At 44.0% G+C, this 26,315-nt stretch overlaps 2 protein-coding genes and 1 long non-coding RNA gene across 5 annotated transcripts in view; 1 reads left to right on the top strand and 2 right to left on the bottom strand.

Moving 5' to 3' along the window:
• LOC113888460 (multidrug resistance-associated protein 4-like) overlaps positions 1–10,370 on the bottom strand; it is a 176,782-nt gene extending 166,412 nt beyond the window's left edge. For 2 of the 3 annotated variants that reach the window (XR_003509979.1, XM_027535582.1), the window contains exons 1-3: positions 10,035–10,370; positions 3,654–3,764; positions 2,984–3,104 (exon numbers count right to left, since the gene is read on the bottom strand). Coding sequence is in view for 2 of the 3 variants with exons in the window: in XM_027535582.1 (XP_027391383.1) it covers positions 2,984–3,104; positions 3,654–3,764; positions 10,035–10,108 (306 nt within the window). In the remaining variant the exon portion in view is untranslated. The remainder of the gene's footprint in view (positions 1–2,983; positions 3,105–3,653; positions 3,765–10,034) is intronic. The other variant, XM_027535583.1, reaches the window with a different exon arrangement.
• Positions 10,371–10,420: 50 nt separating this feature from the next.
• Positions 10,421–16,368, top strand: LOC113888462. The gene is made up of 2 exons (XR_003509980.1): positions 10,421–10,502; positions 16,252–16,368. It is a non-coding gene; the product is annotated as an uncharacterized LOC113888462 (long non-coding RNA).
• A 6,286-nt stretch (positions 16,369–22,654) lies between these two features.
• Positions 22,655–26,315, bottom strand: part of LOC113888455 (multidrug resistance-associated protein 4-like) — a 161,846-nt gene continuing 158,185 nt past the window's right edge. The window contains 2 exon segments of the mRNA XM_027535578.1: positions 22,655–22,790; positions 22,792–22,848. Of these exon segments, the coding sequence (XP_027391379.1) occupies positions 22,734–22,790; positions 22,792–22,848 (114 nt within the window). The 3' untranslated portion in view covers positions 22,655–22,733.

Raw genomic sequence — 26,315 nt, 5'->3', positions numbered from 1 at the left:
TTACGGTCCTCTACTCCCCACTTTTCCACCATGACCACCCAATGACCAGTCTCCTAAAAAAGGGCTCAGGGCTTTACCCAGTTGTACCTTGTGCAGCCCCCAGGGACCTTTCTGGACCCTCAGGTGGCTCAGATGGTAAACAGTCTGCCTCTAGGGCAGGAAACCCGGATTTGATCCCAGGATCAGGAGAAGGAAACAGCAACCCACTCCAGTATTCTTGCCTGGAGAAATCCATGGGCAGAGGAGCCTGGTGGGCTACAGTCCGTGGGGTAGTAAAGAGTCGGACACAACTGAGCGACTAACACTTTCACTTTCGGCAGGATATATTCCAGGGGCTGGACAACTTTGAAACCAACACTCCCAGCACCACAGTGGGGCAGATTCACTCTCAGGAAGAACTCCAGATCCTGCAGCCTCTCCCTCTATGTCTGCTTCTCCCATGAGCTGCCGTAGCCAAGAACCAAAGCTCATATTAGGATGGGATCCATCCAAGGCTTAGTGACCCCACCCAAGGAGCCAACAGCCCAGGACAGCAAGAAAAACCAGCAGCTCAGTTCAAACCCAGCCACATGGGCTATGCTTTGAGATCCATTTGACTTTAGGCTTCTTTAGCATCCAGTACCAAAGAGAAACTAGAGAACCAGGGACAGCAGAGAAAGACCTGCTCCTGATTTGATCCAACATTAAACCCAGAGGCCACTCATCCAACCCAGCACCTGGCATGAGCCACAGGCACACACTGAGGCCCCAGGGTTTCCAGACAAGTGGAACTCATGACAGTTCTGCTGTGTGAGGTCAGGAAATCCTGCACAAATAGACCACACCAGCTTGCCACCTGTGTATTTCAAACAGACTTACTGTGACTATGTGGAAATACCAGCACTGGGACAGCTGCATACGGGACAAAGAAGGGCTGGGGCAGCCTGAAGGGTTCCTGTCCCCTCTCCCACCACTGTCCTTCACAAGGCACGGCAGTACCTAGGTGGTCAGTGCCCTCTCAAAAGTGGCATTCTGCCCCACACATCTGTCCCACCCTCTGGCACAATGCCCAATCCACTTCTATCATCAACGAGAACTCCATCTCCCAGAACCATCTAGTCACCTGTGAGCTGACAGATTCTCTGTCTCTCCAGTTGTATGGGTTCCCAGCTGCCCACTGCCCGAAGTGCCCTTCAATCCAGCACAGCCTTTACACAAGAGCCATGATGCCCACCTGTAAACCACCTGACCCACTCACCTCACCCCAACACAATGGACTGAGGACAGCTCACACCTTCTCCACCTAAAACATCCCTTTCACAGTAACTGCATCTTCCATCCCTCCTGCCCTCACACACTCACAGGCCACCTGTGTCCCCAAGGCAGCACTCAAGGACCACGAAGAGCACGAGCCACCCAGGGGGGTCTGCAGCAAACCCCCAGCAGGCTCAGCCAGAACAGGGGGCTCACGGCACTGTGTCCCCAGGTGGACTGTCCTCTGGGGGATCTTGACCCAGGATCTTCAGGGTCATGGAGGTTACTGACCTCACAACTTTCTGCCTTTAGTTTTCCCTGCACATCCCCTCCTCCACCCTTTGCCAATGCCAAGCTACCAAGATCCCCCTTCAACCAGCAAAGCACCCCCACAGCCAGGACAGAAACCAGCATGGAGGGTGCACAGAATTCATGGTGTAGTTGAAGCTCCTCCCAAGTAGGCGTCTGGCCTGGATGATTTGGCCTATGGGGAGGGGGCACCCTAGGGAAGGGTGTGCCAGGGACACCCCAGGGAAGAGGTCTTGGGTGCTCTGGCAGCTCCAGCCCAGATGCAAGGCCCCAGCTTCTGTTCCACAGGAAGGGGATGATCCTTTCTTAGAGAGCATTTATCAGATGTGACCTGGAAAAGTCAACAATTACTTGCTGAGCACCTGTAAAATGTCTTACATTATTCTGGACTCGACTCCAAGTTTGAGTGAGTAACAGTTGCTCAGTTGTGTCCAACTCTTTGTGACCCCTGGACTGGAGCATGCCAGGCTCCTCTGTTCATGGAATTCTCCAGGAAAGAATACTGGAATGGATTGCCATTTCCTTCTCCAGGGTATCTTCCTGATCCAGGGATTCAACATGGGTCTCCTGCATTGCAGGCAGATTCTTCTGAGCACTAGGGAAGCCTACTATTAAGAGATATTTCTAAGTATAAGGGCAGGTCAATTTAAAAAGTATCAGCAGATATGTGTTTGACTTTATCTTACAATCTATAGGCAATACATTAGATATGTAATGAATCCATACACCTTTTCCAAAGGAATACCCAAGACAGAAGCAGCAATAAAGTTAAAAATGACAGTTATCAATCAGATGAAATTATTTAGATGAAGCTTGTCTCTCTCAAAGAGATGGGGACTGGGAAAGTGGTCAGGAAGGAAACACAATCTGCTTTGAACTTTGTATGAAAAATAATGTTCAGTTCCATGTTGTTGAACATAGGTCTGTTGTTGCCACATAAATCCTCTACTTCAAATTACTTTATTAAAACTTTATTTAAAACTTTATTTATTAAAGCTTTATTAAAACTCTGCTTCTGGCCTTTGTTTTGGAATCTGTTACCTTTGTTGCCATCTCCTGATCACTGTTCTCTGAAGTTTACTTCCTCCAAACCACAGGACACTATTCCCTGAGGTTGTAAGATCTTCTTTTGGTCAAGGATCACTCAATATTTATGTTGAGCACCAAAAACATCCTAACATGGCATAAAATATATTTCCTGCTATCCTTCCATTACACCATGTTTTAATCAGTTAAAAGAAAAATAGTAATCTCCAGAGGTCAAGTCCTTTAAGAATCTGTCAATTCTAAAGATAAATACAACTGCTGATCTACATCATGATTCTTAGATGAGATTTACCCTTAGACCTTAAACCACTGTTCTCTCCCTGCCTCAGTCCATCCATCTCAGGACTGACCCACATATACTCAAAATCAATGCACTGTATGGAAAAGCTTTTACCTCAAGACATGTTAACATTCCCAAAACTAAGTAGGATTTTCCGTAGCACTTTACGATCGCTTTCATTAAAGAAGGCTCCCGAGCATCCTCCTGGGATTTCAATACTTCTTGATCCCAGTACCTGCGAAGAGAGACAAAGCACAGTGAGGAACAGCCCTGTCGCAGGAAAACAGAGGAGGGACAGAGCAGAGGACAAGCCTTCACTACAGGGCACTCCGTGGCTGCCCATAGATGCTGGCTAACTGCTCGCAGGGCTCCTGAAAGATGAGCAGTGCAGACACTGAAGCACCAGCAAAAGCACCAGACCAGGTCTTCAGAGAAAAGTCCCAGATTCTAGAAACAAGTTCCTGCTAAGCTTTGCTGAACTCACAGGTCATGAGCAGCTCAGAAGGGCAGACACTGTCCTCCAGGGACCCCACCTCTGGGGACACAGCTAGGTCTCCAGGGCCATGGCTGTGGGCTCCCTCCACGTCCACTCACACAGGGAACACAGGCTTCCCCAACCTCCAAAGTGGGCTAAGCCCGGGGTCAGCGTGAAGGGGTGAGGGTTCAGTGTCAGGGAAGGAGGCTCAGAAGACCCCGGAGGAAGCAAAGGCCCCTCCCCACAAGCCTTTAGCCCCATGGAGAAATTCTCAGTCTTCTAACCGTACTCCCTGCTGCCTGTGCTCACCCTTGCAGCTCTTTTCCAAGGTGCTGGGAGCAATCTTCCGGAAGCACCGAGTACATGTCATCTTCTTCTAATTTCCGTTTATGACCAATTTTAAACAAGGGGTTTAGCCACCTGTTAAACATTAAAAGGAGAGTGACATATATTCAAATTACATATCTTTAATTAGAATCCTACATTCATGGACATTGTTTAAAAGAAGTCTACATTTTAACTATACAAACATGTAGGGAGACAATTAGACATATGCTTACAAACACATATATTAGGATGTCGATAAGTCACTCTGGCTTACACAGAATAAAACTTAACTAAAATACCCTGTTTGTGGTCTACTGAACATATACTGTAAGTGAAGTGAAGTGAAGTTGCTCAGTCATATCCGACTCTTTCCGACCCGGTGGACTGTAGCCCACTAGGCTCCTCTGTCCATGGGATTCTCCAGGCAAGGATACTGGAGTGGGTTGCCATTTCCTTCTCCAGGGGATCTTCTTGGCTCAGGGATTGAACCCATGTCTCTTGCACTGGCAGATGGATTCTTTACCACTGAGCCACCAGGGAAGCCCACCAAACTCAAGAATGCCTCAGTCACATTCATGTAAGACGCAACCTTGCGGTCTCATGACCTCCTTAGTTAGGCTAATAACACAAAGGAAATTTTACAGGGAATCACTTTACAATACACCACCCTGAGACCAACAGGCTCTGGACCCTGACCTGCTTACAGCCCTGTCAGACTTCCCTCACATGAGCCTCTTTCTGACCCTGACCGTCTGAAGATGTCCTAAAGATAAGTAGCATCTTTCCAACTAAAATGAATACATTGATTTTTCTTATAGTCCTCCCTATAATTGAACCAGAAATTGCTAGACAGTGTAAGACTTTTTTTAATTTCAATTTTTTTAAATTCCTTTTTTAATTTCAATTTTTCTCTTCTCAAGTAAGCATCTCACTCTGTGCTTCAATTTCCAGGCATTCAGAGAAATCCTTTCCTGGTCTGGAAGGTCATAAAACATTCAGACCCAGGACAAGACAATTATTAACTGCTGTCCAGTTTATCAAGAGAAACCTCCAAGAAGACCATTAGCACTTAAAACATACATTTGGTCCTTAAATAATGGTCTGGGGTCTTGAGAAAGGGTTGAGGAATGGCGTTGCAATGTCTAGAGAAACTGAGAAACTAGGCTTCCAAGAAAGCCATAAAATCGACAGACTGGACATTGTGATGTTTACATTAATTGGTCAAAAATGACATATATTAAAGAAATGAATCAACCCAAAATGTATAGGTCAATACTAGAAAAGACATAAAACTGCTATAATCCTTGCCTTTTGGGGGCCCTTCACCCCCTCTCAGAGTCTATGCTGAGGATTTTGTATCTCTGTCTTTTAAAATAAACATCGCCTCTGTGTTTGTGAGTTCCCCAGAATTCATTCTTAGGCTTCCTGAACAGAACTCAGGTTTCACGTTTTATTATCACTTCCTGGCCAATTAATTTCTTTTCAAATGTAACACAAGACTTTCATAAGGGCTGAAATTTTACTGACTGTGGGGTCTGCCACCTTCAGCCTCAATCAGGGAATAAACATAGCCCCCATACTTTCAGGGAACTCCACTAACAGCTGACAACATCACCAAACTACCGTTCAATCCCTTCACACCAGGCTTCTGCCCAGGGACATCAAGATTACCCCCATTGCCACCCCACCCCAGCAAAGGAGTATGTGTTAGTCAAATCCCTATTTTCTTGGGACCCAACCGATATTTCCAATGAGCCCTCCACCTCCAGACATGACTGACTCTAGATACAAACCATGACCAAGGGCTCTGGAAACAGGCTCATACCAAGCCTGTGGGGGTCTGGTCTGTGGCAGCAGTATCCTGGATGGAAGGGCACCACCATTAGTCTAAACATGACTCAAGAAAACCCAAACACAGTGTGCCCCTGAGGGTCCTCGAGGCCCCTGGGGGCAAAAACCAGCCACGCTGGGCCATCAACTGTCTCCAAGAAAACTCTACTAGTGGACACTGGGCTATAAGAGGTCCACACCCCAATCCAGGTCACATTCAGATTTCAATTACACTCACCCCACTTCCCATCTAAATGGAGCCATTCATCTAGTCAGGAGGGAGCTGGACTGGACTGGTAATGGAAGGAGTTGATGCCCCTGTAGCATCCTCGGTAAGCCTAGCAACGAGGAACAATTTATAAAGCCAAAGCTACTAAAAAAAACAAAAATAACAATAAAATGCACTCGAACATTGGCCTGGGCAACTAAAGAACCCAGCTCTAACTTTAGAAAGATGAAATTTTCACTGGGCCTCTGGTCCGCATGACAACGACCACTGCATAGCTCCTGATTACCTTCTGGTTGATCAAGGAGGAGTTTGTGCCCTTGCAACTATTTCCTATTGTTTCTATGTTAACATGAGTGGTCAAGTAAAAGACAGTGTAACCTGACTGTTAAAGAAGGCTGCTTGCAGACAGAGAAGGACGAATATCATATGATATCGCTTTTATGTGGAATGTAAGAACAGGCTATAAATGAACTCTTTAAAAAATAGACTTAGAGTCACAGATGTAGGAAAAAGAAAAAGCAATGGTTACCAGAGGGTGAGAGGAGGGACAAACTGGGGCACTGGGATTGACATACACACACTATAATATATAAAACAGATAACTAAGAAAGACCTACTGTATAGCACAGAGAACTCTATTCTATACTTTGCAATGGCCTACATAGGAAGAGAATCTAAAAAAGAGTGTGTATAAGAGATTCACTTTGCTGTAGAGCAGAAACTAACACAACATTGTTAATAAACTATACTCCAATAAAAATTCAAAGAGAAAGTCGCTTGATCCAATACTCAGAAGGGCCCTGATTGAACAAATCTGGGACAGTATCAAAAGGGTAATCTCAGCTTCCTGGGCTTCTGCCATTCTTAGGACCCCTTACAATTATTCTCCTCCTGCTTTTTGGTCTGTGTATCCCCAACTGCCTCATTAGTTTTATCTGGTCTTTATCTGGGTGTGAGAATTGGAACTTTAGCCAGGTGACAATCATATTTATTTTAGCTATCCACTCCAGTATTCTTGCTTGGAGAATCCCATGGAGAGAAGAGCCTGGCAGGCTACAGTCCGTGGGTTCACTAAGAGTTGGATATGACTGAGTGACTAACTCTTTCACTTTCACTTCCTGTTTTTGTCTGAGTCTCAGGCTCAAATGAGGAAGTTACAGAGAAAAATAAAAACTGGTTAGAACTAGCTAGGCCCAAAATTGGAGAAGGACATGGCAACCCACTCCAGTACTCTTGCCTGGGGATTTCCACGGACAGAGGACCTGGAGGGCTACATTCCACAGGATCGCAAAGAGTTGGACACAACTGTGCGACTAATTTTCACTTTCAGGTCCAAAATGGTGAAAAACCTAACCTCCCCTAGACCCTGAGCCTCATTTATGCATTCGCTGTAATATATTAGTATGCTAAATGGCATACTCACCAGTGCTGTGACAGCTGACCATGGTCATGACACAACCCACACAAGGACTAAAAATGAACGTTTCCTCAATTTTAGGTCCAAACCACACCCTTATTCTCAGATAAGTCATGAATATTCCTCCCTCTCTTGATTCAATTTCCTTGCTTTTCAGTTCAGTTCAGTTAGTCACTCAGTCGTGTCCGACTCTTTGTGACTCCATGAATCGCAGCACGCCAGGCATCCCTGTCCATCACCAACTCCCGGAGTTCACCCAGACTCACGTCCGTCAAGTCAGCGATGCCATCCAGCCATCTCATCCTCTGTCGTCCCCTTCTCCTCCTGCCCCCAATCCCTTCCAGCATCAGAGTCTTTTCCAATGAGTCAGCTCTTCTCATGAGGTGGCCAAAGTACTGGAGTTTCAGCTTTAGCATCATTCCTTCCAAAAAACCCCAGGTAAAATTCCAAGGTAAACCTTGCTTTTACCTTGAGCCAAATTGGGTTGAGAAGTTGATTTGTGAACTAAGCTCTTGCTTCTCCATTCTTTGGTCATTGAATAAAACTTGTGCTGTCCCAGTCTCACCATCAATTTAGTTATTGGCTTTTGGAATCTGAGTGGAAAAGCAACCTCTTCAGCCAAGAAAAGGGGTCTTAGCCTGGGCTTGGAGCCCAGCACACGGTGGGAGACCAATTTGCTGACATCAGTTACATATACAAGGAACACCATCTTCAGAGCCAGACTGCTTGACTTGGGATCCTGCTCCATTACTTACTGGCTGTGTGGCGGTAAGCGACTTACTCAACCTCTCTGCTTCAGTGCCTTCAGGTATAAAATAAGCGGTAATAGTGCCTTTCCCTCCAGCAGGAAAACTGGAAATGGGTGCCTACCCAAATCAATGAAAAGTCCTCACCTTCCCATTTCCAGGCACATACACTTTGAAAATTCACAAACAGAAGGTGTTTGGAAAGTTCCTTGCCCTGTCTGAAGTTAAGAATTTTTCCTACTTTGTTATTATTTACAGTAACCACACCCATTTTCCTTCTTCTAGGCCCCTCTTTCCTTAAGGGCCACCAAATGGCCAGGAGATGAAGCTACACACACTAAATACACCACCATCAAAACAAGCATAGGAGCTCCCAATCCCTGGAGGTCCCCCGGGCTGTCCCATAAAAGAAGGAAATACTAGAAATTTGGGAAATACAAATGGGTTAGGGTCCAGAAATAAAACAACTAGTAATCATCCAAGTGTGATTAAAGCCCAAAGGTTCAGGACCACATAGTTAGTGCCCCAGCTACCACATGGAACACTTCAATTAAGAGCTGCAACTCTCTGAGCTGTTTTCCATCTGTGTGTTTCCTCTGGACTCAGGGACCCTTCAGTGGTTTCAGAACCAAATGATTCCTGGGCAGGACCACCTGCATCAAGACCATGCACTGCTTCTCTGAAGGCTAGAGATTAGGAAAGACCTCACAGGCTTCAGGGACCCTATCCCCAGAGTGATCCCCAAAGGTGGAAGTGGAGATATCCACAATAAGGAAAGGGGCTGGTCAAATAAATCCTCCAGTCCTGACTGTGTTTCCCAGGCAAAAGCAAAACATGTTCAAGAATAGTGTTCCCAACCATTAAGTAAAAAACCTTTCATTTTTTTACCCACGTGAAATTTGTCACAACTGGGAACCAGGTTATACAGTGAGAGCCACACAGGGAGAAAGGGAGAGGGAAAGAAATACATGGTCATAGACATGGGGGCAAAGGGAACCCAGTGGAGCTGGAACACACTGTCGCACAGGGCATGTGGGAAAAGGTGGGGACATTACTGAAAGATGGCAAAGAAGGTGGAGCACTGAAGAACCGATGCCTTCGAACTGTGGTGCTGGAGAAGAGGACAGCAAGGAGATCAAACCAGTCAATCTTAAAGGAAATCAACCGTGAGTATTCTTTGGAAGGACTGATGCTGAAACTCCAGTATTTTGGTCATCTGATGCAAACAGATGACTCACCGGAAAAGGGTCTGATGCTGGGAAAGATTAAGGGCAAGAGAAGAGGGTGTCAGAGAATGAGATATATAGATGACATCACAGATGCAATGGACATGAACTTGGGCAAACTCCGGAGACGGTGAGAGACAGAGACCGGCAGTGCTGCCATCTGCTGCTGCTAAGTCGCTTCAATCCTGTCCAACTCTGTGCGACCCCATAGAGGGCAGCCCATCAGGCTCCCTCGTCCCTGGGATTCTCTAGGCAAGAACACTGGAGTGGGTTGCCATTTTCTTCTCCAATGCACGAAAGTGAAAAGTGAAAGTGAAGTCGCGACCCCATGGACTGCAGCCTACCAGGCTCCTCTGTCCATGGGATTTTCCAGGCAAGAGTACTGGAGTGGGGTGCCATTGCCTTCTCCGAGTGCTGCCATCACGGGGTTGCAAAGAGTTGGACAGGACTGAACGACTGAACAACAACAACGGTCCAGGGCACTATTCGATAAAGGAAGCTGCTCATAAGCTGCTTGCTTGGGGCTGGGGACGCGGGTAGGGGATGGGGGTATGACGCTTCAGTTCAGAAGTGGGAATTCCTGAGCAGTTCAGGGGAAGCCTTTAAGAGTAGAGGCGGGTGTTCAGTGCATTTTCCCTCTGGGCTGTGATTCCCCCTAAGGCAGCCTTCCAGCTTCCTGTTTTCTGGCTCTGGAGGGGCTGCCAGCGGCAAGGCACGGAGACCCTGTATCTCTGCCACCAGGTCACCGGGTCCCCTCCCCACCCCTGCTCCCCACTTCCTTGCCCAGTCGTGCTCCGCCTTCCCAGGGTGCAGAGGGGGAGCAGGACAGCATTGGGAGGGTCCACACTTGTTTCCGAAAGGCGCGGCAGCGGAGGGTGCCGTGACTACCGCGTATCACGGCCGGGGAGCGCTCACCAGAAGAACAGGCGCGAGCAGAGGTTCGCTTTCTGCAGCGGGTTGGGCTTCACCTTCGGGTACAGCGGCGGCATCGTGCCGGCCCTGGCGGGCGTGGAGCGGCGCTGCGCTGCTCTGACCTCGGTGAGGCTTACACTGCTCCTGGAGGCGACCGCGGGGATGTTGGAGACCAGTCTGCCTTCGGGGTCTGCTGGGCGGGCCCTGAGAACAACAGGCTTCTGGGGGTGGAGCACCCACCGCCCGCCAGGTCTCCGCCTCCGGGACTGCACAACCTCCGGCGTCGCCTCCGGGTCACCGGCTCTGCGCTGCTGTCACGGCCCTGGGAGAAGTAGGGCCGTGTGTGTGTGTGTGTGTGTGGGGGGGGGGGGGGGGGCGGTGGCGGGCTGCAGGACGAAGAGGCGTCAGGCCAAAGCTTCCAGAAGCCGCAAGCAAGTGGGAGGCAAGGCCCCGGCTCTTTGATGGAGGAGGGTAGGCGGACCGGACAGCACAAACAAACCAGCCCCAAGGATCCCACCTGGCTGCAAACTCTGCTGAAACTCCTATTCTGAGCCCAGAGGCTCACCCAGAAGGCGAAGAGGGGAGGCTCAGGCTCTGCCCTCCTCTGCTGCTCCGAAGCTCCCCATGGGCTGCAGGGAAGGCCTGGAGAAAGCTGGCAGAAGGCATGATCAGCCCATATGAGATGTCCTGTGGCATCTCACATGTTGTATTGTGAGGGAACCTCTGTGAGCTTTTTGCTGCCCTCTTAGATTGGGAAAGGGGAGTCTGGGGGGAGAGAAACTGCCTCCTAATTTCTTTCATCATGCTTTCAAAACTTAGATAAGTAACAGTGACATATGTCACAAAATACATTTCTGGGGACCTTACCTCAGTTTCAACTCTAACAATGTCCTGGTCAGGAAAGTATTATCCCTATCCTACAGATGAGAAAGATGAGGCTCAAGAACAGCCCTTGTCCAAGGTCTTGGACCCAAGTTTGGGGTTCAGCATGGTTGTCTCACTGGTACATGGGTAGAGTGTGTGAAAAGTGCCTAGAATATGCTGTGTGAATGAATGAATGACTGCAGGACTGAATGAACAAAATCTTGGGCTCCTACTCAGAAGTGTTTAGTTACCAGCTCAACAGTTTCTCTTCCCTTCTACTCTAAATGAAGAAATATCAAAATTTACGTACCTTCAACAAAATCACCATACTATTCTTTAATAATTTTTATATACCTTGGCTAAGATTGGTGTTATTAATGACGGCTTTTAGCTTCAGTTATGCGAGATGAAAAGGTAAGTTCTAGAAAACTGGTGTACAGCAATGTGATAATATTGCTGTGTACCTTTAATTTGCTTAAAGAGTAGTAGTTCTCAACATAAAAAAGAAAAAAAAAGACAGAAAAATGGAAAAAGTGTGAAGTAATGGACATGTTGATTGGCTTGGTTGTGATAGCTTATGGTGAATGGCGTCAAATTTGTGATCGCCAAAGCAGAAGATTTAGCTTCGGGCCAGGGACCAAGCTTGATCACTTAAGAGCTTTTGGGTAGCAGAGTTTTATTAAAGGGACAGAGAAATCTCCTGACATAGACATCAGAAGGGGGACGGGGGCGGGGGATGGAGAGTGCCCCCACTAGGTAGTCTTACCAAGGCCTTATATATTTTACTAGACCCACTCCCACAACACACATTTGAAGATGACAGGATTAGTCAGAAAGTTCTCAAGAAGGAGAAACATGTCCTGGAGCAAGCTACATTGTTATATTGACTACCACAAAGTGATGTAGGAAAAAAAAGTTTGTCTTTTTCTCCTTGAGAGCCCCAGACCCCTTCCTTCTTCTTGAGGGCTCCAGACCCCTTTCTCCTCCTCGGGGACCCTGGACTTCTTAGCAACCTACCTAGGAACTGACTCTCTCAGTTGTGATGAATATTTCACAATGTATATGTAAATCAAGTCAACATGTTCAACATCTACATATATATACTATTTGTCAGTTATACCTTAATGCCAGAGGGGAGATTGATTTTAAAGAAACCTTTAATGTATTCAGACTTTTTTTTATGAGTCAAACATATAAGAGTGTCAAGGTGTTGATAATTTTGTATTGATGGGCATGATGAGAATTTATTACACTATTTTCTTGATATTTCATGCATGTTTGAAATTTTCTGTTGCAAAAAAGAAGAATGATTAGAGCTGAAAATTTTAATTTTTCAATTACCTACCTTTCTTGTGTTAGCTTTTTCTCAGATAATGCAATCCACAATGTATGGTACCAGACTTGTCCTGATTTACAGTTCTCTTTTACATTCCCTACATTTTCCAGTGCTATAAATACTCAGCACTTCAAAAATAAATGAATTGGTTGCTGCAGTTGGAAGTCTGTAAGACTGCCCCAGACTGTTCCATCCGGTCCCCACAACTATCTCAGGACCATAATCAGCCATCTCCAAACTGACAAATACATTCAGTCCCTTTAGCTTCTGCTGTCTTTTTATTATTATTTTTTTTTTTAACTAAGATCTCTTGAAACTTCTTAGTATCCTCTTCTGGACATAAAATCCTTGAATGTGATCTAATTCATGAAAAGAAATCATCATTTCAGAACTTTGTTATTAGTAATGAATTACTTCTGTCACTTCCCACTGGCTCTCAGACATACTTGCATTATGACAATTTTACAGAGAGTTCTGGTATAAAAACTTAAACAAAACTCCTTACTTTCTGCCAATATATTCTATTGGATCTCCCTTTAAGATGTTGTAATAATAATGGAACCTTGAGTTATTTTGTTTTCAGTTCATCAGGAACACTAGTCCATTACTGAGATGAGTTGTCCAGAAACTGTTGAGAGTTGGTAAAGATGTCCTTGGAAAAGAATATACCTAAAAAATTGAAATTCCTATTTTCATTAGGCTCACAATCTAGAAAAAGAATAGGTAAAAAGGAAATTTCAGCAAAAGAATAAAAAATAATAAAATAACACAAACACATTAATTCTTACCCTGATAAATTAAGGCTGTTTCGTGATGCTGCTGGCGCTGATTGCGTCACACATTTTCACACTTCAAATGTTTTTCAGTGAAATAAAGAGGCCTAATAGTCATAAAAAAAAAAAAAAAACCCAGAAAAACCAGAATACCCATCTTAATGAAGGCAAAGTCTGATAGGCACTGTAGTGTATTATTGGCAAAATATAAATTAGAATAGTTTTTTCATAAAATAATCTAACAATATTTATTTTTAAGAGCCTTAAAAATGTTCATTTTTGCGACTCAATAAGATTTCCACTTTGAAGATGAAGAAGATAAAAAGTCAGCTATAGCCAGCTATTTATGTACAAATACTCAAACAGTAAATAATCTTCCTGCAATGCAGGAGACCAGGATTCAATACCTGGATCAGGAAGGTCTCGTGGAGAAGGAAATGGCAACCAACTCCAGGAAGTACTCTTGCCTGGAGAATTCCATGGACAGAGGAACCTATCAGGATATAGTTCATGGGATCACAGAGTCGGACATGACTGAGCGACTAACTCTCACTTTCATGTTTCTCAGAGCAGTGCTTATTATATTAGAATTTAGAAACATCCTAACTTCTAAGTTCAGCAATAGCAAAGTGATTGAATAAATCATGAATCATTTTTAGAGAAGTGCTTTAGATTTCCCTGGCGGTAGAGTGGATAAGAATCCACATGCCAATGCAGAGGACACAGGTTCAACTCCTGGTCCAGGAAGATCCCACATGCCGCCAAGGGGCAACTAATCCAAGCACCACAACTACTGAAGCCTGTGTGCTTAGAGCCCATGCTCCGCAACAAGAGAAGTCACTGCAATGAAAAGCCTGTTCAGTTCAGTTCAGTTGTTCAGTCGTATCCGACTTTTTGTGACTTCTTGGAGTGCAACATGCCAGGCTTCCCTGTCCATCAACAACTCCCAGAGCTTGCTCAAACTCATGACCATTGACTCAGTGATGCCATCCAACCATCTCATCCACTGTTCCCCTTCTCCTCCCACCTTCAGTCTTTCCCAGCATCAGGGTCTTTTCCAATGAGTCAGTTCTTCACATCAGGTGGCTAAAGTATTGGAGTTGCAGCTTCAGCATCAGTCCTTTCAGTGAATATTCAGGACTGATTTTTTTTAGGATTGACTGGTTTGATCTCCGTGCAGTCCTGGGGATTCTGAGGAGTCTGCTCCAACACCACAGTTTAAAAGCATCAGTTCTTTGGGGCTCAGCTTTCTTTATGGTCCAATTCTCACATCCATACATGACTACTGGAAAAACCACAGCTTTGACTAGACAGACCTTTGTTGGCAGAGTAATGTCTCTGCTTTTTAATATGCTGTCTAGGTTGATCTTGGCTTCCCTGGTAGCTCAGATGGTAAAGCATCTGCCTGCAATGCAAGAGACCTGGGTCCGATCCCTGGATCGGGAGATCTCCTGGAGAAGGAAATGGCAACCCACTCCAGTATTTGTGCCTGGAGAATTCCATGGACAGAGGAGCCTGGTAGGCTACAGTCCATGGGATCACAAAGAGTCAGACATGACTGAGTGACTGAGCATGCACACACACACAGGCACACACCTGGCAGAAGGACCCCCACCTCCTGTCGAGGGTGGGGGGTCTCATTTGGGAGAATCAGTAACAAAATAAGAAATCAAACCATTTCTGTTTTTCTGGTGGCTCAGATGGTAAAGAATCTGCCTGCAGTGCGGGAGACCCAAGTTTGATCCCTGGGTCGGGAAGATTCCCTGGAGATGAGAATGGCTACCCACTCCAGTATTCTTGCCTGGAGAATTCCATGGAATTCTCGTGGGCTATAGTTCATGAACTCACAAAGAGTCAGACACAACTAAGCAACTTACGCTTTCTCACACTTTCTAGCAAGGAAAGCAGCTGCCATTTGGGAAGAAATGAGATCTTCTGCCCCCAGTAGTGGTTCTCACTTGGCTGCAGGGTGGAATCACCTGTGAGGTTTTAAAAAGTGTTGATTTCTGCATCCCCTCCCCTAAGATTCTGATTTAACTGAGATGAGGCTTCAGCACTGGGATTTACAGAGCTTCCCTGGTGATTTGAATTTGTAGCCAAGTTTACAAACCACTGGCGTTTGCCATACTGAGGATATAAAGAATGCTATCTGGACGAGGAAGCAGAGTAAACAGTGATTCTGCAGGAGCAGGAGCGTGTGTTTCTGTGTACAGGGTGTAGTTGGAGTGGGGGCCTGTGACCCCTTTTGCCCACTCTGAGGCCTTCCTGGCCCCTCATTGCACAGCCTTTCCATGCTTCTCACCTGGATGCCTGGATTCTCCTGCACCCTGGTGGTGATTTTCAGTATGATACAGTTGTCTCAGGAGATTTCATACAAGCCCCACCTTAGTTCATCACAAACCTATGAGCAGGATTCCCAACATGTGGCTTGCTGGGAGGGAAATCCTGAGAACTATACAGGATGAGCAGCTCAGCAGTAATTTCAGGAGTTGCTCCTGCACAGGGAAGTTCAGGGAGCTCCATGCGACTGGCCAAGCATGGGTGTGGCACATGGCTGTGACTGGAACCTTCCTGTGCCTGGGATCTGAAGTGTGTGTATGTGCTCAATCGTGATGACTCTTTGGGACCCCATGGATAGAGGATGGGGTTTCCCAGGCAAGAATACTGGAGTGGGTTGCCATTTCCTCCTCCAGGGGATCTTCCCGACCCAGGGATTGAACCTGTTTCTCTTGGGTCTCCTGCACTGGCAGGTGGATTCCTTACCACTAGCGCCCCCTGGGGGCTCGAGGGACCTGATCTTAAAGTCAGTGACAGGTAATTCCCAGGCTCAGTGATAAAGAATCTGCCTGCCAATGCAGGAGACACAGGAGCCAGTAGATCAATACCTGGATCGGAAAGAAGCCCTGGGGGAGGAAACAGCATTCCTCTCCAGTATTGTAATCTTGCCTGGAAAATCTCATGAACAGAGGAGCCTGGTGGGCTACAGTCATAGGGGCACAACGAGTCGGACATGATTGAACACAGGCAGTAATAAGTGCCTATAATATCGAGCATCAAGAAGTGCAGAGGTGTAACGTAATGTGTCCCAATAAACAGCAGCTGCCCCTTTTTTGCTCCATGTGACAAGCATGTGCTTTTACTTAACTATCATATCATGTTTAATTTTTTTTTGGTATATGGAAATTTATTATATCATTCTCTCATCATCAAAATTTATGATCTTGGTCTTTCCTTCTTGCCTTTGTAGAAGACCAAAAAACACACTGGCTACTTTGACATCCTTAAAGTGGACTCCAGGAATGTCACCAACAGCATGACCTTTGGAACCCAATCCAGCAACCAGAACTTCATCATTTTCCTCAATTTATTGAATTTTAATTCAAGCAACCATCACTGGGTACAAAAGGCTGTGATTTTTTGCCATTCTTGGTGAACTGAACCCTGACACATTTCCTGATGGCAGAATTTGGATGTTTGGTTTCAACCCCTATTTTTTCGAGCACAATTCTCTTGGCATGAGAAGTGCATCCAAAAGGGTTGGCCTTGAGGGCTGTGCCCAAATGGGCTTTCTTACACTGTTACCATGCCGCTTCTGGGCTCATTGGTGGCTACAGAGCTTCCTGGCAAAAGCCACACTTGCTCATCCTACCAGCATTGTGGGCCTGAACGAAAGACCATCATGTTTAATTTTGACACAAGCTCAGAGGGTACTAGGATGTTAGGACCCCCATCTTACAGAGCTTAAGGACCTTGCTAGAGGTTATAAGACTCCTAACTGACAGATGCGGCCTCTGAGCCCTGGTGGAACCACACAGTCTGTCCCCGCTCCACCTGTGTCCTGTGGGACCAGGAGGTCTCCCTGCCCAAAGACCTGGTCAGTGGCTTCAGCCTGACTCCCTGGGTGGGTCCGTGTGGTCCCTCCAGGCACCCACAGCCCCTTTGCTCCTATTGCCCCTGACTCAGGTCCTTCCTTCTGCAGGGCAGTTCCCGAGAGCCCCATGGTCGGCAGGAGGACGCCCTTGCCCAGTTCTAGCAACTTCTCCCTGCAGGCAACTCCCGGGGATGGGGTCAGGGCAGGTTGTGAGGAGAATCAGGAGAGAAGCAGGAAGGTGTGAGCTTGTGGTCAGCACCTTCCTCTGACCTGGGACCTCCCTCTCTTCTGACACTTCCCGCCACTCAGGGCAGCTCCACTCCATGCCCCACCCCCCTCCATTACAAGTGCTCCTGTAGCTCTGCTGAGGATCAGAGTCACCAGGGAAGGGGTCAGAATGCAGAGTCCTAGGCTCCAGCCCCAAAGGTCCGATCCAACATCCCAGTGGATTGGGTTTCAGGGGGTCCTCTGAGCACATTCTGAGAAGCATTTAACAGACCTGCCACTCACATCTGTGGGCCCTGGGTCAAGAGTATAATGAAGCCCATCCTATATGCTTAAATATTTAAAAGTTATAAATCAAGGTAACACACTGTAAAGTACACACTCATTACCACCTGGCAGGCTGGGGTTCCTGGACCCCGGAGTTTGGAGCCAGAAGGCAGGACAGCAGAGGGAGGGGCCGACCCAGCCCCCAGCCCTCCCCTTGCTCTTCCCACCTCTGGCTCTGACCCTCTCTGTGCCCTGAGGAATCTGCTGCTCAAGCAAGAGGACCTCCAGCCTTCAAGTCCAAGCTCAGGCCACCCTCTTCTGCCCCATAAACAGCTGAATCTTGACCACCTGTCGGGCTGGAAGATGGGCCCCAGGAGGGAGGCCTGCACTGGCGCTGGGAACAGGGATTCTAGGGTCCAGGTGCTCAGAGCACGGCCTGGAGTGGGCGGGGCTCCAGGTAGCCAAACCCCCTGGCCCTCTCTGGCTGCCTGCACCGGGGGAGGGTGCAAACGCAGGATGACCTGAGCAGGGCCTCTAAACCAGCGCTTCTCAACCTGTACTGTGAGCAGGACTCACCTGGGTTCTAGAGATTCTGAGTCAGTAGGTCTGGGATAGAGACAAGATTTTGTGTTCTAACAGCCTCACAGGCCAGCCGCTGCTGCTGGTCCACAGGATGCACTTAGAACAGCAGAGCCGCAGGGCAGGGTGGGCAGAGTTTTCCTGTAAAGGACCAGGAAGTCCGTTTCCAGGATTTGTGGGCCTTATGGTTTCCGCTCAGAAAAATATCTACTTCTGCTTCGTTGACTATGCTAAAGCCTTTGACTGTGTACATCACAACAAACTGGAAAACTTAAAGAGATGGGAGTACCAGACCACCTTACCTGTCTCCTGAGAAACCTGTATGCAGGTCAAGAAGCAACAGTTTGAACTGGGCATGGAATAACTGCCTGGGTCAAAATTGGTAAAGGAGTATGACAAGGCTGTATATTGTCACCCTGCTTATTAAACCTACATGAGAAAGAATGCATGTATATGTATAACTGAATCACTGCTGTACAGCAGAAATTAACACAACAGTGTAAGTCAAACATTCTTATATACATTTTTAAGGAAACAAGAAAAAAAAGCCAAAGGTGTCAGTAGGTTCACTATTAATATTTACTCTAGCTACTTGCTTAGCCTGGTGTTTGTCTGATTTTTCCACTTTAAAAATATAATTCTTCCCTAAAGAATTAATCTGAGAAGATATTTTGAGTCCATGAAAATGCTGTGTCTCTTCCAACACCCAAACATTCAACATATGTTTTGTCAATGATGAATTTTGTCTGAATTATTTATGACAATGGCTCCCATGTGGTATTTTCTGTCAATCTGTCTACATTTGTGAGTTGCCTTTCTACCATAAAAAAAAAAAAATCTTTCCCTTACTCCTATTTTATGTCTTATTGGAATAAGTATAAACTCATGGATTTGAAACATGTATAATATCATATATGAAAAAAGTCACCAGTCCAGGTTCAATGCATGATACTGGATGCTTGGGGCTGGTGCACTGCGATGACCCACAGGGATGGTACAGGGAGGGAGGCGGGAGGAGGGTTCAGGATGGGGAACACGTGTATACCTGTGGCGGATTCATGTTGATATATGGCAAAACAAATACAATATTGTAAAGTTAAAAAATAAAATAAAATAAAAATTTTTTTATTGTTGCAAAATGTAGGGTTTAAAAATCCTCAATCTACTGTTTATTGTTATTTACTTACAAAAGTTCTAATGTGATATAAACTCCATCTCAGAGACTCATTTTTTTGTCTAGGTAGTCTGCAAAATGTAATTTAAAAAATGTTTTTCACATAATGTCCTCCAGAATTAAATGTGATTAACTATTGGATCAAACACTGGTTTGGAATACACAAAGCCTCCACCTATCAGGTGGATAATTGTGAGCATTGTTGCTGAGTGAAAGAGTGAAGTTAGTCAGAACCCTCTAACGTAAGCTCCATGTAGAACATTCTTAATGTGTCTAAGTCTTAACCTTGTTCTTCTTAAAAATATCACACAATCCCAATTTGATTATGGCAGGTCACATGGTTCTGGTGTATAGACAAAGGTCTCATAGGGCTGGGGCATGTTATTCCTTCTAGTAATGTTATTTTTTAGGTCTAAATTCAAATAAATATGTATTTCTCCCAGTTTTCAACACACACTGCTGGTTTAGTCTTTGAAAACAAAAATTTCCTTAGAACATTAGGCTTAAAAAACAAAAACTCAGTTAATCCATATTCTGTTTTAAAATTAAAATTAATAATGTATACATGAAACCTTGATTTAAAAAAACCTGTTGTATTTCTATGTACCCTCTTCAACACTAGGACCATGCTGCTGATTCAAGAATAGAATCTATATAAATACATGCACAGAATTGTTTTTAGACTAAAGCTACATGGCTGAAGGGTGTCCATAGTCCATTTTGTCAAAGATGGTGCCAGATTATTTCCCTGGCACTCTGGCTGGTTACTGCTTTCCTTTCAGTCTCAAGTGTCCCACTCTGGACAGTATATTCTTCGGACACTCACACTGCTTGTGAGAGCAGAGTTAAAGACCTGACAGGCAGGTCAGTATGACTGACTCCAAAACCAGGGCATTCTATTATCCCAGGCTACTTCTTAGAATTACAAAATTATAAAGTTGACAAGAAAGGTTTGTTCTCAGTCATCATTTCCTCATTCAGAAAACATTTACTGAGTGCTCCCTATGTAACAGATACTGTGCTGAAAGATGTAATTAAAAGTGAATAGGGCACAGTTCCAAGTCTTTTTCTCACTTGGTTTAGTGAGAAAACAAACCATATGAATACTCATAGTCAGGGCAGGCTACATAGTTTACATAACCTGTGTAAAATGGAAAGAACATGCCCCTTGTTTAAGAATCACCACACTGTGACAGTAGGACACTAGCCAAGTACGGTTCAGTTTAACAAACGAGAGGCGCTCAGGGTCCTACAGAAAGACGAGTTACCTAGGATGATGACTGGTCTTAAGGTGACTTCCTAGAAGACGTGACGACTGGGCTGACCCTAGAAGATGAGTTTTCTCCCCTTCATGGACCTTCTCCTCTATTTTTTAAACCAGAGGGTATTGAGGAGAATCACTAAGTCATCATTTTGACTTACACATCAGTCATCAAGAGTTTTCCCCACAGTACCTCTTCATCACCTACCTTAGAGCTGTGACAGAGGATGTGGCAGGACATGGAGACACATGTGCTGTTCAGACCTCCCTTCAAGGACTCGTTGCCCAGCTGCTGGAGGTGCTGCCAGTGGGCAACCTTAAACCACCAGGCTGCATGCAATGACCCTTCCAGGTGGAGGTATAAAGACCGGCCATTGGATGTGTCAGGACAACCCTGAAGGGCCATCTTCACTCCAGATGCCCCATGGGATCAGCTAAGGTCATCCAGCCAGTGATCCAGCTTGATCTTTCCTTCTGCCCTATCCCGTTTCTTCCCTCCTGATTCCACAGTGTTGATTCCAAGGGCAGCCCTGATAAACATCCCAGCACTAAACTCAATCTGAGTCTGCATTCCAGAGAACCAGCCTGCAACACGTATCAGAAAACATTCCAGTACTTAGGGAGTAATTTTATTTGAAAATTACTGGTTACACATGGACTTATAACATTTTAAAAATCCCCTAAATAAAATACAAAATGGTGGAAACAAGGACTTTTTGTGTGAATATCATTACTTTTGGTTTAAAATCCATAACCTAATGTTTCTGGCCAAAATGAAATTAAGTTATATATTAATAACAAAAGAAAACTATTATGTTGAAACACATGAAAATGCCATTTTATACAAAAGGCTGAATGTTAGCAATTCCATATGTTCAATCTAATAGAAAAAATCCATTAGCATTTGAAATTTAGAGAACATTATACTTATAAATAACTCATGGGTAAAAGATATAGTTAATGAATTAAATTAGGAATTAGAAAATACATAATACTTTGGCTATTGATTGGCTTAAGTATCAAAACTTGTAGCTGTAGCTAATGTGGCTCTCAGAAAAAATGTCAGGTTTACATACTTAGGTTAGAAAAATAATGATGTTATTAATCTGTTTGCAATTTAAGAATTTAGAGAAAAAAATCTCAAAAAGGAAAAGTTGAAAGAAAGAAAGAATGATATGATGAACTAGAAAGAAAAACAGAGCATCAATCCAGCAAAAAGTTGATTCTTTGAAGACAGGAAAAAGTTCGACAAGATTACTCATAAATAAAGAGAAGGTTCAAAGAAAATTAAAAAGCCAAAAGAACACAGAGGTGCTGCAGAGATTAAACATGTAAGATATCATGAATAAATTTATGCCAATCAAGCTCAAAACTCACAGGAAACAGATCCACTTCTAGAAAAATGAAACTTACCAAAATGACTCTGCAGAAATAACACATTGAATAGGAAGAATATAACTACCAAAAGTTAACCAGAGAATGAAGCCTGCACAACACTGTGAGTGTGATTAATGCCACTGAATTGTGTGATTAAAAATGGTTATATGGTAAATTTTATGTTATATATAGTTTACCACAATTTTTTTAATGTAAAAAATAAAATCCTCTATCTAGAAGACAGTCTAGAACATGTTTGTCCTTCATTAGCAAATCCCCTGGAAGGGTTCCTACTTTGATAAAGAATATTTTCTCTTCCTTCTCTTTTAGAGAGCTTCCCCAATGGTTCAGTAGTAAAGAATCTGCCTGCAATGCAGAGGATGAATGTACAATATTGTCCTTCTGTATTTTAATCATATGTTTTTTGGAGGGTGACACCTCTCTCTCCTATAATGTTACTTAAACTACATTACTGTATGTTTTTCCTATTACTTTTCTCTGTAGTATTTTAACCAGAGGTCTTTGAGTGGAAAATGGATAGTAGTTCTTTTAAAGGAAGTGGTGATACAAAACGGCATCATCACACAATTTTCAAGAATCCCTACTATAATTAGAAAGTAATATGTAATTCTGGGAACAGTAAAAAAAAAAATCTGTGAGAACTTTGCCTCAAATCTTAGAAAATGAGTTTGGCTCCAGAATCTCTCAAGACACAAAACCAGCTCTTATTGGTGGCCTGCACCTCTGATTTGGATAAAAAAGAAAATAGTATTACATATAAATAAACATAACAAATCCTTTTCCAAGAGTTTGAACTCACTAAGTGAAGTTGGATAAAAAATTATAGATTAATATTTGTAATATTAATGTAATGTAAATATCTGTTGCTGGTGTAAAAAAATTATAATATTATCTATGCAGTGCAGAAACCTATTGGAAAAATGCCTTTGGAATAGACATGAACTCATGATAGAATCACAGGGTCAACTCAGAAATTGTGAAGGCTGAGGGTTGTCCACTTGTTGTTCATAATATTCATAACCAGATGGTCACTGTGAGTGATATCTGGTTATTTCCTTTCAGAGTGCACCTGAGGGGGGAAAAAGAAAAAAACACATATTTATGAGTTTTAACTCCTTCTCCTAAGGCAACACATTCTTAGGCCCATGGCTTCACATGAAGCAAATCACATCCCTACTAGAGGCACAATAGGAAAAACCAGGGGTGTACTTATTCAATGGAGGAAGTAGCCCCATTAAAACCTTCATTGGGGCTGGACTTAATGCCAAACAACCCGTAGATACACTTGAGTTCTGATCATTCTGATTCACAGATATGCTTTATCACCAGAGTAAATTGATAAGTAAAATCATTTTATTAACTCAAAGCCTGGAGAGAAATTGAAAACAAGGTGACAAAGACTCTGGGATATCTATTAATACTCTCTGCCCAAGCGTTTCTCATTTTCACACATAAAATGAGCACAACAAATTTGGATGTTAGATTCAGGTTGTATTCCCTGTATTTTATCAACTCTGATTGACAAGCATTGAAAATAAGGAGTATGAAATGGAGAAAGCATAATACTATGTTCTTGCCTGGAGAATCCCATGGACAAAGGAGCCTGGTGGGCTACAGTCCATGGGGTCACAAAGAGTTGGACACGACTGAGCGACTAACACACACACACGTAGTCATTAAAAAGAATGAGATAACCATATGTATTGATATAATCTGAGATACAACATTGAGTGAAAAAAAGAGAAAGAATAGCTATCATTTGTGCTTAGAAACAGGAATTTTCTTTCTGATACACAGAACATCTCAACAGAACAGTCAACAGTGGTGCTGGGGCTCCACCTTGGGGGGTGGTGGGAGGAGCTGTGTGATGGCAGGAGTGGAGAGTGATTTATCTTTAGTTCATAAATTTTAAAAAAAGTATTTAAAAAAAATTTTTAAATTTTGTAGCATTAGATAAGCCATGTGTTTTAAATATATTATCATAAATACATTTTAATTGTTTAGAGCAGTGGTCCCCAACCTTTTTGGCACCAGGGACCCAGTTTCTGGAAGACACTTTTTCCACAGACAGGGTGAGAAAGAGGAGATTCAGGTGTAAAGTGAGCAATGGGGGCAGCAGCTGAAGTTTGCTCCTTTGCACACCACTCACCTCCTGCTATGTGGCCCAGTCCCTAACAGCCCACGGACCATACCAGTCTAGCCTAGGAGTTGGGGACCCCTGATTTAGAGTCTCTAAAGCTACTTAAACTATGGGTGTATTTTTTATTACTGGAAGGCAAGTCTTCTGTCTACACTGTTTTAAAAAATGATCCAACTTTTATACTGTAAAACACTTTATATTCTCAAAGCCCTTAAACATCTGCTCTCTCATCTGATCCCTGTAATAAGTGTGAAGAAGCTGGCAGGGCTGTAATCCCTGCTCCACACACAGCTGAGGACCTGAGGCTTAGAGATCTTGGGGGACACAAGGCCACGTGGATGCTAAGTGCCTCTTCCATCTATTCAAACAGGTCCAGGCTCCCAGAGCTCGGATACGAGGATTTTATAATTTCTGGGCTCTATTAGGTGATTTCATGAATAGACAACATGACACTTCTGTTGCACACTGGGAACAAAGAAATTTCAAAAAACCTCAACCTGACCTGCTTCATCACAGAACAGAGTAGATAACAGGCATTCATCTTTGAGATGAACTGTGTCCCCTCCAATTTTACATGTTGAAGTCCTAAACACCACCGTACCTCAGAATGTGACTGTTTGGAGACAGTATCTTTAAAGAGGCAATAAACTTAAAATGAAGTCATACAGGTGAGTCCTAATCTAACAGACTGGAGTTCTTATAAGAAGAGATCAGGAAACAGGCAAACAGAGAGAAGTCCATGTGAGACACAGAGAGAAGACGGCGTCTCCAAGCCAAGGAGAGAGACCCCAGAGGAAACCAACCCTACCAACACCTTGACCTCAGACTTCCAGCCACAGGGCTGTGAGGAAATAAGTTTCTGTTTTTTAAGTTGCCTGCTCTGTGGTCTTTGTATGGCAGCCCTAGCAGACTAATGCCCTCTTCAGCTTTATGAATCTAAAAGGTACTTTTTCTACTATTTCATGGATCTGGGTCAATCAGACAGTGATAAATTCGCCTGAACTATTTGTTCAAGAAAATGTGATATGGAAACACCTTCTCCCAGATGTTGGGTTTTCTCTTCAGATGAATGAATTCTGTTCTATTAGAGTAAAAACCTTGTGACTTAGGCTAATCAACCCGTTGTTACAGCTCTGAACAAGGCATTGATATCTGATGCTTGCAAATTCAAAAAACTGATAATCAGACAGCTTATCCTCCTAAGAGGATGTAGAGTATGCAGAAGTAATGTCAAGATGGGATGAGAATCAAGAACTGCATTTCTTTCTGTAGAGGTGACATGAGCCAGTGGCAGGACTGAAATCTAAGAGTGAGTTTCTGTCACCCTGTGAACGTGAGTGACCACCTCCACCTCGGCTACCACGTGAAAGGAGAAGTGTTCTCAGAGTCAACACAAAACACAGTACCTAGGTCTGCACTCAGCCTCCCCAGTGATTCCCACTCTGTGCTCCCTGGACCAGCTCTGTGACCTTGGGTGAGCCCTGGACCAATCTCTTCATCCATGACTTGTGATAAAAAAGGGCAGTCATGAGGATTATGTGAAATCATACATGCAAGAACTGTGTAAAATAAATTATTAAAAACTACACAAATGTAACTTACCATTAATATTGTTAGAGTAGGGACAGGATTACTAGACCAGGAATCACAAGATTTCTAATTCTATGACCTATGTCTGCTTCTGTATGTATCTTATGTGACACTTGATTTAAAACATACACTTAAAGAACAGATTTCTAATTCTGTGTCTGCTTCAAACTAGCTTAACACCAATTATATACATGGGACCACATTCCTTCTGAGGACTTAGTTTCCTCACCCATAAAATGAGGATGTTGAACCCTATTATCTTATCTGGGCATATCTAAAATTCTGAGATCAATTTCTCATTACTCAATGACTTGATCATACATAAGCATAATATAGTTTTTTAAATGAACACTTTGACACATAAGTGTCATTACACATCTCTTTGATATGTAATGCCTAAGTTCAAAAGAACAAAAGGGTTTTAAGAGTCCTTACTGCTTTGTGACTTGGTTGTATGGGAAATCACAAATGATTATCAGGTCTCAGGAGGGAAACTGACTCGGAGACACTCTAGATGAAAGCACTCTGAATTTTAGGCACAAAAAATACAGAGTTCCATGGTCAGCTTCTCAACATTTGCATGCAATATAGTACCTACAAAAAACTGTCTCCTTCCTACCCTATGAACAGTGGAAGGCACTGCTGTGCCTTTCCTCATTTCTAAGGAGGATTGAGATGAAACAGTGACAGAGGGAATTTAGGCCACATTTTAGATACATTTTTCATGCAGAAATACTGTTAGATACTGGGGCATGTTTTCTTTAACAGATATCTTAAATATTACACAAATAGTTTTATTCTACTTA

Source organism: Bos indicus x Bos taurus, unplaced genomic scaffold (genome assembly GCF_003369695.1).
Source record: "Bos indicus x Bos taurus breed Angus x Brahman F1 hybrid unplaced genomic scaffold, Bos_hybrid_MaternalHap_v2.0 SuperScaffold_100147, whole genome shotgun sequence".
Classification (NCBI taxonomy): Eukaryota; Metazoa; Chordata; class Mammalia; order Artiodactyla; family Bovidae; genus Bos; species Bos indicus x Bos taurus.
Note: the sequence above shows the minus strand (reverse complement) of the source record. Positions and strands in the feature narration are given on the sequence as shown.